The sequence below is a fragment of the Ochlerotatus camptorhynchus genome, unplaced genomic scaffold (genome assembly GCF_037179485.1).
Source record: "Ochlerotatus camptorhynchus isolate MF236.1 unplaced genomic scaffold, CSIRO-AGI_Acam_v1.1 ptg000085l, whole genome shotgun sequence".
NCBI lineage: Eukaryota > Metazoa > Arthropoda > Insecta > Diptera > Culicidae > Ochlerotatus > Ochlerotatus camptorhynchus.
Window position 1 is genome coordinate 5018082 of NW_027040575.1, and position 16402 is coordinate 5034483.

Consider the following 16402-nt stretch of genomic DNA (forward strand, 5'->3'; position numbering starts at 1 on the left):
TAGCGACACTGGCTATTTTCTTTTTGCGTACACGGCGAATGAGAACGACCCAAATTTGAGTTTAGTTCATTCATAATCGCCAAAAGTGTAGGAACTCAGCGATGAGTAAATTTGTCTCATGGTTTCCTGTGGAAAACCTAAACAATCTGCCAGAAAATGAATATATTGACGAAAATTGTATTCAGTCTCGGAGTAGTACCAATAGACTGAGTGAATCCAATTTTTACTTTTCTCAAATTCGGGAATGTTTCCATGGAAAATCCTGGAAAAACCTGGGAATACATGAGGCAAATTTACTCATCGCTGAGTTCCTGCACTTTATTTCTTATTTCTGAGATAACTAAACTCAAATTTGGGTCGTTCTCATTCGCCGTTATATCACCTTCAAAGATATCGGCGCCGGTGGTTAGCGTGATTACCTCTCACCCCAGCAGGCCTGGGTCCAATCTCAGTCGGCGCCACCGGCATGTTCTAAGGCATAACATCTCTGGGAGCTGCCTCCCTGGCGTCGGTAGCATTAGAGCTCAGTACGGAAAACAAATCTCGCGTCACTTTTAAATAGGTCCTATCTACATTGATCGATTCTCTTCATCGACACTCTCTTTCGTAAATAACTCGGCTTCACAAATCTGGATCAACAATAGAAAAGGGCCCATCAGCATTTGTAAACAAACCGTTCCAAAGCCCTTTACTCACAAAGCGAAGGCCACCCACACAAACCAACACCATCATCGGATAGGGGAAACTTCTACCTACACGATGATGGTGTTGGTTTGTTTGAGCGGCCTTCGATTTTTGAAGAATGGGCTTTGGAACGGTTTGTTTACAAATGCTGATGGGCCCTTTTCTGTTGTTGATCCAGAAATGTTTCCTGCCGTCTTCGTCGAATTAGATGCTAGATTGTTGCTTCTTCCATCGAAAATATCCGGCCGTGGCGATTCAAAGTTGATCAAGGTTGATCTAAATAATTTGTACCCCTGCTTCCAGTTTGATTACATGAGCATTTTGTGTGGTCGTTGGTTCTGAATATGGACAAACAGGCAGATGAATTCTATTCCTACTCTTTACTGTAATAAGCTTGGTGGGCCTGAAAAGAGCCGTTTTGTTTCCAAAGTTGGTGATGATTTAACCTCCGAAACCAAACAGAGTGCGTCTCTGTCACTTCAAAAACGTAGATGACATCCATGGCCGCTTACGCTTGGCGTGTTCAGTGTAGGTGACAGCATCACGGATCTCATTTTTCAGGAACACCTTCAGCACACCTCGTAAATCAGACCGGAGATACGTCAGACACCGCCACGGCGAGCCAAACGACGGATGGTGGTTATCTCGAAGAATTTGCGTTTGGTTCTGAATATGGCGATGAGTGTGCAAAATATTACGCAATTCCATCCTCCCTATTCGCACGAGCCCGAGGATCGGAGGCGAATGCCACTTCGACTTGTTTCGTCTTCTTACTACTCTCTGACGACTGTGCTGGGGAAGCAGCATATGCATGTAGGTAATTCGTGGATTTGTTAGTTAATTCGACTCTTTTGGACAATGCTGAAAATTTACCAGTTTTTCAATAGTTTCTTGTTGAAAATCAACATTCGATAGCATTGTTATCGATGCGTAGCCATATTTTTGATCGATTGGTGATAAAATTATTGAAATTGGACCAGGGGCAGCTGAGTTATTAACGGTCAAAATCTTTCTTAATTTGTTACATGTTCCATTTTCGGTTTTCACAAAGTGTACCCTATATAGAAATCAAAGACGTAGTCCTACGTCAAAAATAAGATCCATACAAAAAATGTGAAATGGGAGTTGAAAATGGGCCAAATTTGCGTGAGATAATTAATGGACCATCCCTAAGACCGCTGAGCCGTATCGTCAGAATAGTGGTGGAGTTCATCAAGTTGGCCGTAATCTTCGAAGGAAAGGGTGAACCAGTGAACGTCCTGTTCCAAAGCGGCAAAGCGTTGTGGAGTTATGGAGAAAACTTTTACGATTACTCCACCGCTATGATTTCCGCTAGTTCGGTGCTTGTTGCTTGTTATGATGATGATGAATGTGGTGGCAGCTGCGTTCATGGTGACCGAAGATCCGTTGAATTGATAAGCTGAAAGGACACCCTCCATCTGCTGGACAAATGCCTGTTGCCAATTTGGGGTGTGGGCGAAACCTGCATCGTTCCGTTGTTCCAACCTAGTCTTCCATCGTTTGCAGTTTCCTTCCACTTCCATGCTGAACAATCGAATCAAAACATTGAAAATAATTTAATGTTGACGATTTACACGAGAACCATGTTCCCGTCTTCAAGAACAGGTTTACGATATTAAGCACACCTCATGAAATTTTATCACGTTTACCAGAATAAGGTCATGATTTCCAGAACAAAGTTCACGTTTCTATGACTTTTATTCTTTTGTTGGTGCCCGGTGCAACGTAACACAGGTGTACCGTTTATTTTACGGAACAATGTTCACGAGTTCATGATTTTTATACATGGTGTTTCGTAAACGAAAAATTTTCTTATCCCGAAAATCGTGACATGATGTTGACGAATGCTGGAATGGATTTTTTCCTGTGTGGGAATTTTATTTAATCCTTATAATATTTGTTTATACCGTTATTGAACGATTTTGAAAATTATGGAAATATCTTCGAACTTTCAATGTCAGAATTAACCAGATAATTTCTATGAATTTATTCACAAGATATCTTTGATTTTTTATTCGAAGAAAGCAACCCGAAATGTCAGAACCAGGCCGTAAAAAATAATCAACAATTAATCATGAATGGTTAATCATTAGCATTTAGCATGAATTATACAACACTAGCTGCGTGTGCCCGGCCTTGCTCGGAATCCAATATTAGTTTATGCGCCGATTCAAAAAAGAATGCTATATTTTTCTCTGGGTCTCAAACCATCATAAGAACCTTTCCCGGCCCCAAAAACCTCTGCATACAAATTTCTACGCCGATAGTTCAGTAGTTTTCGAGTCTATAAGGGTCAGACAGGCAGACAGAAATTATTAATATGGCAGACAGATTAACAATTAATATGTAAAAAGTTCACAACTAAATATTTTGGTTAATCATAAATCATTGCTAAATGTGCTCCATAATAGCTGCGAGGTTTTTTTGTAGATTACTTTAGGAATTAATTCCAGAAAATTGTTTTTGCTGTCAACATATGAGTGAAATGAACAAATGAGTTCATTATCCATCGACGAATACGCTTTTGTTGATATTCATCAACGCTTGAGTTTCCAACCCAAAATTGGCAAAATCGGAAACGATCCTCAAAAGCAAAAAAAAATCAAATTAATTTTGGCATAAATTATTATTTTGAATATTATCGATCCCAAAAGCCTAAAACATCGATATTATCATCAATTCTGCAAAAGGCAATAATCTTCTATCGATCTGAGTGAGAAAAGCAACATAACACGTTCCACAACGGTACATTTGTGTAGGATGAAAATAAGCATTTCGCATTTGGTACTCAAAATCATCCCCACCAAGATGCTACTGGCAACAGGACAGACGATAATGAATACTCATCTTTTAGCGAATTCGTTTATTATTCAGTGCCAACCTAAATCGGGTATCAATATTGGGTCTGTTTGTTTTTTTTTTATAAACGTCAGTTTGATCGTTTGTTTTTAAGCCCTACTTCAGGTTGAGGTTCACACTGCCAAAAAGTTCGGCTACACTCTGGGTTGGAACTGGTCCCAACCCTGATAACCAACGAGTTCTATTTATGTAACGCTATTTGAATGAACAAAAACAAATGTTGACTTGGATCTGGAGTCCCATCTTGACCAATTTCATAAGCTCGCGACCCTCCAATATTGAATACAGATACTATAAGGCCAAAACTGTCTTTAAAACTCCAAAGGCTATAACATATAAGCATAAAAAGCCTTAAAACTGCATGATTTCCTGAAACCCAAAATGCCAAAATGCAATTGTTGCATCTGAGGTATCGTAAATGTCACTCCGGTGGCAGAAACGTCATCCACGAACAATTTGCTTGAAGCCGCCATATCAAATAATTCGTTTATCTTGAAAATGACATTAATATCACAGACAAACAGACATAACTCATTGAATATTTCTTACTGTAAAACATCGTCGCTTAAACATTACCGCTATACTTACCTGGCATAGGGGTTACCGTGATCATAAACATTACCGCCATCTGTTGAGTATACTGTGGTGGGTAGTACGCTGAACAGATGGCGGTAGTGATTAAACGTCAAACGCAAGGGAATTGACTATGCGCGCCACAGGTGGTGATACCATAGAGGTAACTCTAAGACTAGAAGGTCCCGAAGAAACGTGCTCAACTTTTTGACTCAGTTCTGGTACTCTCTTCGGTCCCAAGCTAATCGATTCACCCCCCCGAAACATAAGAAAATCCACTAACCCCTCATTTTATCTGTCAAACTTTCATAGCTAATCAAAACAAACATAGTGTAGTACTAGAATTTCGACTAGAATGGGGGACGCTAATCGTTTGCTTGGGACCAATAGGCTAGTCAAGTAGTGAGCCAATTTTAAATCGTTAGTTTTGTATTGATTGTTGGTGATACTACCAACTACGATACTTTTAAATTTACCGTTAAATGCTTGTTCGATGAACAACTTGCGAGTGTTCCCGAGTAGCACACTTTCATCACAATAAGTTACAGCAACTTGCTTATGACTGAAATAAGTCGTATATAAGTTTCTACAATTGATTTGTGACAAGCGTGCTACTAGGGTTATGTCTGTTTGTCTGTGTTAATAATTTTTAATGCAGGATTCCGTTAACAGATTTAAATAAGTATTATAAAAATTAAATGCTTCTAACTAAGTTATCAGAATTTCTGCAACCCACCAAAGGACATCCCGCGACCCACCAATGGGTCGCGACCCATAGATTGAGAAACGCTGCTATAGACCATTCCGATACTACTTAGCTCCCTATGAAAGGGTTAAACCAGGCCACTGACAAGGCCTATACCAACAGCAGCGTTTGACAGTAGACAGCATTTAACGGGCTCAAATCGTTTATTTTGCTTTGCTGGGCCCGCTGTCACGGTATAACATGTTGCCTACGCGCCTGCCACTGGGCTGGGTTAAACCAATGCAATGTTAAGTTACACGAATTATACGCTGTATTCGAGGCCCACGGACACAACGTATATATAACGCTACACACTTAGAAAAAAATCATATAAATTCAGGTTCTCTGAGACTGACATATACGAGCGTCAATTTTGACATAAAATTGAGTCATAACAGACGCGAAATTCAACTCAATATAACGTATGTAACGAGTAACGTTGAGTAACGAACTTTTCAGTCTCGGAGCACTAAATTTTACATGAAATATTTGCATACGTCTGATCCTTTATGTCAAAGATGGATTCCGCCACGTGTAAAATTAGTTATTTCTAAGTGTGATACACAGAAGTATCGCATGAAAAATAAGCACCTCTACACGCAGAGAAATATATTTTTAATTTCAACAATATTCTGTATTGAATTCAATAAAAAAAAAATCGTTGTCTCCCGGCAAACAATAAATATTGTTGACACCAACAATTTTTTATTGAATTCAAAGATATTTTTTTATTTTTAAATTATTGATCAAAAATAATTTTCTTTGAAATAGCGAAACAATTTTTGTTTGTTGAATCAATAATTTGTATGTTTGAATCAAAAATATTAATTAGTTAGCTCAATAATATTCCTTTTTTTATTTCTGATGCTTTTTCCTTCAGTTTTGAAAGAACAATGATGCTTTTCCATGTATTTTATGTCATTTCAGTATTTAGTACATTAATCTTATTATAATGCCTTAAATACAGCGAGCAGTTTGGTCTGCAGCTTCCTGCAATACTAGCGGGGTAGCGGCAGTTGGCTGCAACGTTACAAGTTATTCCTTTAGAATAGGAAGGCCCTAGAAACGAGAAAAAAGCAACATTACATTAAAAAATCTGATGCACAATATGCTCAACGTTATGAGTAAACAATATCCATTAAATTAAATTACCTGAGCTTTTCTCCAGATTCAATCCGTAGAAAAATTTGATCCCCTCCACCAAAAATGGGACTTGAGTCAGCTCTTCCCCTTCACAACGCTCCATAATCAGCAAATATGTTGTTTAGAATTTAAATAAAATATTGTTGATTCAACCATGATCAATTTTTAAAACAAAAATATCGAATTATTGAGTTCAAAAAAGATTTGTTTTTGATTCAACTACATGTAATTTCTCTGCGTGTAAAATTTCGTATGGTGGGGGATCCCTCAATACTGCTTTTTTAATAATATTGTTCTGTCAGACACACCGTAAGTGTGGCTACACGGTAACCAGCATTAATGTGTAAAATTTCACACATTTCGTGAAAAAAGGGGTCTACTCATAAAATGTGTAAACTGCGTTTACACATTTATGTGTAAACCCATAAAACGTATTTTTTACACATTTTTCAAGAACGGTTTTTACTGCAAAATGTGTAAAAAGTAATCATTCAAAGAAATTAAATATGATAAGGATGCATGATTTTTTATTATTATCAGAGATTTCTTATTTGTGTCAATGATAAAATAAAGATTGATGGGATTCAATAATATTTTATTAAACAAAAATCACAGCCAGACACCGGGCAGTGAAAACCATAATAAAGATTATTTTTCTATGGCTTAGCTATGAAAATAATGTAAATCACTTACCCTCTAGCTTGTCCACCGTTGCTGTGTTACAGTTTGGACCGTAGTTTCTCCATTTTTCTGTTAAAATTGCTGAAAGTTTTTCGGTTTTTCGGCTTAAAGATTACCAATACTATTAAAGATCGCGAACCGTAGAAAACAACAATTTTCAATGGTAATGGTTTGTGGCAATGGTAATGGTTTTTGGTAAGGTCAAGGTTATGGTTCCTGATTATGTGGGTGCACAATTTTTTACAACATTTTATATGGTACAAAGTGTGTTTAACCACATAATCATAAGCTTTTGAATAAAAAACCTTGGAAACACTGCTGCATAGTCCCACTGATCGTGTCATATATGAATGATCACAGAAAAGCTCAACGTGGGCTAACTTGCAGCAGCTTCATGAACGCATACAAATACACGATATATTTATTATACACGTATATTTACACCGCTTGGATCTGACATTTCACACAAGCTCATCCCCAGTCCAGAGTAAGATCGCGATCATCGTTTCGATCTGGAGATTTTTAGTAGTGCCAGCAGCTGGTCACGACTGAGTTATCTAACCACTGTCATTCAATCAATCGATCAGAACTAAGCGGTTTTCCGATAGTCGCGAATCAATACGAACAATATCCGATGTGTAGATTAGTGCAAATGTTACCGCTCAGCACGATCAATTAGTATCATCGCCCGTGCAGCTTCCAAATCGATGGACCTTTCATAAACTTATCATGGAGAAGTCATCACCAACGCTTGCCAATAATTTTACAAATGTTTGGACCAATCGACGTAGCCCAATCCATCATCTAACCACCACGCAGGATGTGATCAACCAGGTTAGTAAGGATGGTGTTCATTCATCATGCCGATCCAATTTGATTTGCATTCTCGAGTTGTATACTAGTGAACACTTATCAATTTCATGCACAGTCCGTTTTATAGTACAACCTATGTGCTCGAGCCATTCAACGATCAGATAAGATTTACAGTGGAATACCTAACAATACGAATTATTACTGAGCTGCTACAGCTAAGTATGTAGGTATATCAATAAAAACAACTAACCTTTAAGAAGATCGAGACGAAGAGATGCAGGGTAAAATAATACATAAATACATGAGGAACAGCCCAAGTAGAAAGAATAGATTTTTTTCCGGCATATAGCGGCATACCTACTTAGCGATTTTCAAGGTCGTGCATATTTTCTAATACCTTTCTTTTTTCCAACTGTGCTATTGCATGTACGAACAGGGAAAATGTCTCTGTGGCGAATACATTCGAGCTAGACTGAGGCGATCTGGACTGCTGAACAGAAAAATTTTACAGCGTTTGCGCAGCACGATGGAAGTTCCTAACTGTGTGGTCGTTCGTGAAACAACTCCAATTTTGAATGGAATGGGTGAAGAGCTGGAACGAATGCACCCTCGGCTGTACAATAATGTGAGCCGGCAAATTTCAGTGGAACCATGGGGTGAACTGACCGAACCCGACTCGGTTTGTTACCTGCTGCACATCGTAGCAAAGGATCTCTTCAAAACAGATATAACCTGGGGAAAAGTGATCTCACTATTCGCGATCGCCGGTGGTTTAGCCGTTGATTGCGTACGCCAGGAGCATTATGATTATCTACAACAACTTATCGAAGGGACAACCGATGTAATTGAAGAGGACCTAAGCGCATGGCTACTCGAAAAAGGAGGCTGGCTAGGGCTACAAGATCACGTTCATCCACCGCAGACCGAAATTACATTCCTCGGCTGGATGGCAATCACCATTTCAACACTCTTTGTGATTTACTTAATTTCGGTTTTACTTAAATATCTTGGTTCCAGTTATCTATCGAAATTTTAACTAGGACATAAACGCAATTATTCGCATAATAGTTTTATGTTTATAACCATGTTTATGATGATCATAAAAAATACCAGGTTGCAAATTGCAAGCTCACTTATTAGCACTATGCATGTTAATCGAATCTCTTTAAATGTAGATAACCTTAAGAGCAAACAAAACATTGACACAAAAAGGGGAATGGCAATGAAACCAGACTTTTCTCTTAGGCTGGGAGGTATAATTTTAACATTGAATACAATGGTGCTCTTTGAAAATGTCTACTAATGTTGATTGTTTTACTGTTTTTAAAAGCCTGCTTACGTAATCCATTCTTTACCAAAACGTTCCAGCTGCAATAATGAGTGATACTAATGCTCAAAGCAATGAATAGCTAATTTTGACTCTGTTTTTTTCTTTGTATTGAATATAGACGTAAATAAATTTTTTGAAATACATAAATCGTGGTATTATTCATAACAAATATTGTCATTGTCATTGCTCAGCTCTCACCAGCAACCCATCGGCACTTAACCTTGGTGAGAACCTACTAAGCCTACGCTAGAGCATATAGGAGAGAAGTTTTAAAACGCTTATATTTTTCGAATGAAGTACTTTTAATTAAAGAGACTGAATTGGGTAAAGAGGCGACATCTTATCCATTTGACAGGTCTTCTGCTCGATTGGAAGAACTTTTCCTATGACTTTGACAGATAATCGATTGTTCCATGTCGTCTCTTTATAAATTCAGCCTCTTTACTTATAATTAATTTAAGTGTTACTGTGGGGGATCTAAGGCTCTGAACCATTTGGTGGATTTTTTATAACTTTTGATTAAAATTTGACAGATGGAAAGTTATCGATTAACCCCGCTATCCGAGAGTGGTTATTTCTGACAGACAAGAAGTTAAATTTTGACAACCGTGGCTGAGTTCTTATCGAAAACCGGTCGATCGACAGCACAGGGATTTTCGAACATAGAGAATAACTTTCGAAATGTCACTTTTAACCACGAGTTTAATTTAACTCGGCAAATGGTTCACAGCCTAAGTGTACCGGAAAACTGGCAGTACTGGCCTATAAAGTACACTCAAAAAATTCCACACGTATGACCGAAGTGTTTAAACACTTGGTTTTTTAAATGCACAATCACATTTACTTTAAGTGTATTTCACCTTGGTTCAATGTGACATCGATTTCCATCCATTGACGGCAATCGAATGTGCAGGAAGGCAGCTTCCACACCTGCGTAGGATATCGCACCCATTCAACACACACATGGGCCGGGACCAACGGCTTTACTTCCCTTCCGAAGGAAGACGTGACCAGAGATTTTTATGCCTCAGAAAAATCCCATCGACCTCGGTTGGGGTTCAACCCAGACCCATTGGGGTGAAACAATGCATTTATGTGTCATTAATGTGTGAAAATGTGCCGGTCAGCATGCTTGGCATACACAGTTTTGGTCACGAACTGCTCTTTTGCTAATAACTTTGCACACAGTTGACGGAACATAGTTCTTTTTGAAGCAGTAGATAGAATAGAGTGTAAACTTGTTACAGATATGTAAAAAAAAGTAGATTTTAATGGTAGTAGTAAAATGTATTTGTTTTTGCGTTGTAAAAATGAGGTGAGAAATGCTCACTACACATCTCGGAATTTAAGTGTTACATTGATTAGTGTTGATTCAAATGTTAAGCTTTACCTAATCTTCGCATATCTATAGTAAACTATGAGCCTAATCTATCAATTACTTTAAAGAAAAATAAATTTCAACATCTGAGTGAAAAGTTATTACCAAATGAGCAGTTGGTGTGTACAACTGTGCATGCCAAGCATGCCGGTCAGCACTCATGTTTTTTCAGTTACTTTTTCACATTGCCTCATTATGTATGAGCATTAACATCTCCATTAAACAGTGCTGACAGATTTCGACAATTGAAGAGATTGTGTCATTTATAGATCCTCGCGAATCCCACGTGTCCAGAAAAACGCTAAGTATAGTGTATGCAGTATGTATCCATTGTGATATCGGGAATCACCAGAAATCGTTTGCCCATCACGGGTGATGATGATATAACGTTTTGTTATTGTTGTTCTTGTGTTTTTTTTTTTTTACTTATTGAGATTGAAGCAGCACACGAAAGAAAATAAAATGAACAACCGTCGTTCTATTGGCGATTTATTCGGTCGGTAGTGTTTTTTAAGCGTTATCAGAGGTTTCATATCGCTACGATTGGAACAAATTGAGTCAACCAGCTCAAAATTTTGTGTGATCTATCTATTTAATAAAAATTAATTGTATTCCAGTACATAACATAAAATACATTTATAAATGCAACAATATTCAAAAACTAAATACGCCAGGGCATGGTTTGCTGACTGTTGCCGCGGGTATTGTTGGGTTCACAGGTACCCGGTTCAAGCTTCAGTTAGCTGCGGTGGTTCTTCTTTTCTTGTGATGTTTTGCTGGTTGTGGACATTAAGGCTTGTACTCGAAAAAAAATGCAGCATTTTTATCCGTGTGTAACTTTTTTATCCGTGGGTAAAAATTGATGAAAATCTGGGTATAACTAGTTTGGAGTGAATTGTTTACATGTGCAAAATTTCATAACAATCGGTTCAGTGGTTATTGAGATGTCATCGAAACAAGAAGAAAATTGCCGGAGAATTTTGCGCGCCGTCATGGAAAATCCGACTACGACTATGAGATGGATCGGAAGACAACTGGGAATCACCCATACAACTGTGTCTCGAGTGGTAAAATCGTTTAAGGAGTCCCAGACGACTAAGCGGCGGGCTGGAAGTGGAAGAAAATCGAAGACAGCTGACCCTGTGAAGGCCCGGAGGGTGTTGGATTATTTCAAGCGTAATCCGAACTTTTCGATGCGCGACGCGGCTCTGAAGGCAAATGATATGTTTTTCTAATGGTTACTTTTCGCTGTGGGACAATTGGACTTGGTATTGTTTTTCATTTTTCTTGAACAAACATCCTTTTTTCAATAGCACATTTCAAAAAACATAGAAAGATAAACTGAATAATGATGCTAACTTAAAATTGATAAAAATGCAGATGGGACTGACTTGCGATTACCGGCAGTATAGCATTATTATTTTTCCATAACCAACACTATCTACCAAGGTTGCAAATATTCATTTCAGCTAAAACAATGTTTTGTTTTTAATTATGAAATAATTAGATGCCATGATCATATTTTGAATTGGTAGGATACAAGAAGAGGTTGCAAAGAATGTCAGAAAGTCAGAAAATCGCTGATTGTGACTCATAGAAAGAAAAATTTACTGGTTTTATGTTTCAAACGCATACTTTGTAACCTCTTCTTGTAAGTTACAAGTAAAACATGCCATCATACCATTTTTTGGTTTTATTATTCCGAAAAACATTATTTTAGCTGAAATGAGTATTTGCAACCTTGCTATCTACCTCAGCTAAGATTCAGGGGCCTCCCTTAGCTCAGTCGGTAAAGGCGCAGCTACAAAGTAAGACCATGCTGGAGGTGGCAGGGTTCAATTCCCGGTCCGGTCTAGGAATTTTTCGGGTTGGAAAATTTCTCGACTTCCCTGGGCATAGAAGTATGATTGGACTTGCCACACAATTATATCAATGCAAAAATGGTATAGGCATCGAAAGCTCTCAATTAATAACTGTGGAAGTGCATCTAGAACACTAAGTTGAGAGCACGCAATAAGCTAATATGCGATATGCAATAAGCTTGAAATGCGAAGAAGAAGAAGAAGAAGAAGAAGAAGATTCAATTGTGGAAGTTTTTGCTGAAAAGAAACAAAATAAAAGAAACAGTGAAAAAATTAGCTGTGCTTTTCTTCAAAAATCGGCTATTTTCTACTTTTTTGAAAACTATACCAGAAGTCAAGACCATGTGTTTGGGTGGAGAGATGTCGCGAGAATGATGAAAAATTCACTGTCTACAGGTGGTAATCGAACCCTCACCTTCCAATACGCTAGACAGGCGCTCTACTATGCTATGCTACCGTAGACTTGATGCTACCATAGAGATAACAGATCCCGAAGAAACGTGCTTTTTGGCTCAGCTTTGGTACTCTCTTCGGACCCAAGCTAATCGATGCACCCCTTATCTGTCACGCACGCCTAAAAACTGACGCACTGAAAGCGAAATTGACAGGTTTTATGAGTCAAATGTAAAATACACACTTTTCAACCTCTTATTGTTTCTGAAAATTACAAACTATCATAATAGCGTACAATGATTCCATAATTCCGGAAAACATGTTTTATAGCGAAATGAGTGGACCCTGGTTTTTGGACCATTTTTATATTTCTGGATCATTGAGTTTTCACAAATTCCACCAATTCCTTGAAAAAATTGAATGCTCCTGAAACATAGAAAACTTTTCATGATCTTGGACATAGGTAGACATAAGTCTGAAAAAAATAATACAATCTAATGAACTTAAAAAGGAACTCAAGATTCTGTAACATGATTTATTTTTCTCGATTTTTTAACAAATACTAAAGTACCAGGTTTCTTTTTGACGTAGGACTACGTCTTTAATTTCTATAATGGGGGTCACATTAAAAAAATCTAAATTCAGACATGTAACGAAAAATCCCAAACACGGACGCAACGATAGAGCGCAAATCGAACAAACGAACATTGCGTATGCTCACATGAGCGAGCTCAATTCTCGGTTGACCGATCACCATTTCACCAATAAAAGAAAGGGAGGAGAAAAGCAGCGATAATAAAATCATTTTCTTCGTCATTTGCTTTCGATCAACGAACCAATAGCGTCGGACACGACGTATGAATTGAACAGCACGCATCGCACCAATGCGAAGACGACGACGACGACGACGAAAGCACCCACATCGACCGGAGGAAAGGCTTCCCACAATAGGAAGCATGGCTAGGCTGCCGTCATCCGGTCGGCATCGACTTGCACCGTTTGAAAAACAATCGGCCCTTTTCAGGGCCACCAATTCAAAAACGGAATGATTAAGAATGATCAACATCAGTGGCGTCGCATCCACATGTGCAACCTGTGCACGACACAGGTGTAAATGATTAAAAAAAAAATATGTTTAGATTTTTATAGATTTCACATTACAACTTCTTTACCAGACCACAAGTGACCATGAATACACTATTTTTTTTTTTTTTTTTCTTTATTTTTGTGATTTTTAGCCGTAGGCTAGTTCATCACATAGGATGAATACACTATTTTAAAGTGTGGCAAGGTCGAAGGGTTTGTTTCAAAAAGGATTAAATTCAGTTCGGATGGTCTGCCTTATCCCTAATGCAATGATTTCTAAGCATGTCGATATCACTACCATGACAAAACTTGTTGAATAGTGCACCTAAAAGCGAGCTGAGTGAATGGTCAAATGCCTGAGCGAGTGAATGGTCAAATGCCTGATGTAAGCCAAGCAGACCTTCTATCACATCTTGAAACATAGCAAAAATGTTCCACAATACATGGCGGTTTGCACCACTAGTTGTAATTGAAACTTTCAGCAGTCACGCGTCAAACGGGAGCAACACGGAAACAGCAGTCTGGTACGCTTTTTACGTGTATGATACTTGCAGAACAGTTTGAATGTGTGAGTTTAAATTAGAAGAACATTTGTGATGTATGGGTGCCCAAAGCGTGCATTTCTCGCTGTGCACCTGGATTGCAGGCAAAGAAAGTAATGGAGAAAGAGAGCACAAAAGCTCGGTCTCACTCTCTTCAGTTGTAAATCTCTCAATTACCGATGGTTGCGCCGGTGCGCCTGTAAAAACTTATGAGCTTCCCCTGGTTCATTCTGATAGTGTTGTTCTGATGAATAAAGAGTTCGTTTATTCAAGTTCTAGATTTTTCGAAATTGTTTGACGGATATTCTTTAATACACTTCAGTCGAAAGAGTTAGCCTTGTGATAAAAACTAAAATTAGTTAAGTTTTGCAATTCCTCCTACTTCGATTAGCGCGAAAAGGTCCATATAAGTTTTGTTTACACATGATGATAGGCCCTTCAAATGTTACGTTAGATAGTGATTAATATATTAATTGAGAATATGTACCTTGATGGAGCATTGAAAAGAGAGAAAAAACTAATATGTGGTGTTAAACTATAACGAACAAAGTTTGGTGCACAGGTAAACAAATGAGGCACGCGACGCCTCTGATCAACATATTTGTTCCGTCCACTAGCGGTCCAATGACAAGCTTCCGTTCGTGCCCCTAGGCACAGACCCTTCTATTTTTTTTAAATTTCTGAACTATGAAAAATATTCGAGACCTTGAAAATTTTCGTTGACCATTTTTTGACATCTTTTTGGCTTGGCAAACTATCAAGATCACGAAGTAAAATATCCAGAATACAGTGCCTTCCCGTTTTTGGCAACACATAATTTTTGTCTTCTTCACTTTCTAGATAATCAATCCAACTCTTAAGGTGATTCCTTGTAGAGTTCACAAATGGCCGCCACGTTGGCTATACATGAACTTCCACTTCGAATTTTCAATTACAATCCCGAAAATCTGATATTTGTGCACTTAAAGTTTCGAAGTGATTCCGAGAATAAGGATGTCACAGCGATTCACCTTAACCCAATTTCTGATATCACTAGACCCCTCTTTAAGGATCATACCTACTTGGAATTCCATGGAAAATTACCCAGAAAGCGCTGGCACGAATTTGAAGAAAGAATTATTTGATGAGGTTGTGTTGCCATAAACGGGAAGGCACTGTATAGGGTCAAGAGTTTTTTTCGAAACTTCAGAAAATTTGTGAGGTCTATGACAATTTCGAGATCACAAGAAAGGGAAACTGATTTTTAATCAATCTTTCTAACACAAATTTGTTACCAAATCAAGCTGTGATCTGATGTGAGTTTTAAAAGTGAAATTCTTCACCCACAACGTTGACTTTAGTAACTACATTTTAGAAAATAGTGACTGAAAAAATTATTTATTCGTGCGGACCAGAAATTTGTGGCATCGCGAGTGAAAATTTTAATTTCAGTTTATTTACGCGGTGATGAGAATGGCGTTGATCTATTGTTAGGGTTTTGCGATGTGCATTGCTTTTGTGCACGGAGTGACTTGAAAAAGAAAAGCGAAGAAAAGTGATATTTGGTTGTTGTGTGGTTGGAGTCGCTGGATGAAGAATTGTTTAGGGATGACTAGAGAAAAATATGCGTGGAAGCATCGGGAATGCGCTCCCGCGTGAAGTGATTTGGTGAGTACGTTCCAGTTGAAGATTGTTGACAAGTGTATTTGTGGTGATACAAATTATGGTTTAGATGACGCATGACTTCAAACATTTTGTGTATCCAAATAAAACATATTACATACTAAATACGCACAGGGCATCGTCTGCTGATCATTGCCGCGGGTATATCGTGGGAATCCCAGGTACCCGGTTCAAGCTTTAGTTGGCGGCGGTGGCTCTTCTTTACCTTCTACCCCCTGAGTAGTTAATGTGAATAAGGGCGTCTATGTGATGTTTTGCTGTACCTGTTGTGGACATCTAGTGCATCCTGTTCCCTTAACTTGATGAGGACACCCTGTCTTGCCTCAAAAGTTACCCTTTTTGAAGTACTAGTTTTCACAACATAAAAGGCACCATTACGGAGCATGAGATTTGATCAAATTATTCGCAGTTCTACTTGTCCAACGCCCCCGGCTGGGTGAGGGATTGAAGATGACACACACACACACACACACACACACATTTTAGAAAATAGTGACTTTAATTACTTTTTGATGAAAAATGACCTTTTTTTGTGAATGGCTTGAAAATAGTAACCTACCCACTAAGAAGTGACCTGCTATCAGCCCTGGTTACATGTTGCATGTTTTGTTCGGATAATATCGTGAAAAA

The 16402-nt window shown here is 38.3% G+C and overlaps 1 protein-coding gene across 1 annotated transcript; it reads left to right on the plus strand.

Moving 5' to 3' along the window:
- Nucleotides 1–7175: 7175 nt before the first annotated feature.
- On the plus strand, nt 7176–8983 carry LOC135698342 (bcl-2-related ovarian killer protein-like). Its single transcript, XM_065218257.1, has 2 exons — nt 7176–7540; nt 7956–8983. Exons 1-2 carry the CDS (start codon nt 7436–7438, stop codon nt 8553–8555), a joined length of 705 nt encoding a protein of 234 aa, XP_065074329.1. The 5' UTR covers nt 7176–7435; the 3' UTR covers nt 8556–8983.
- The last annotated feature ends 7419 nt before the right edge of the window (nt 8984–16402 follow it).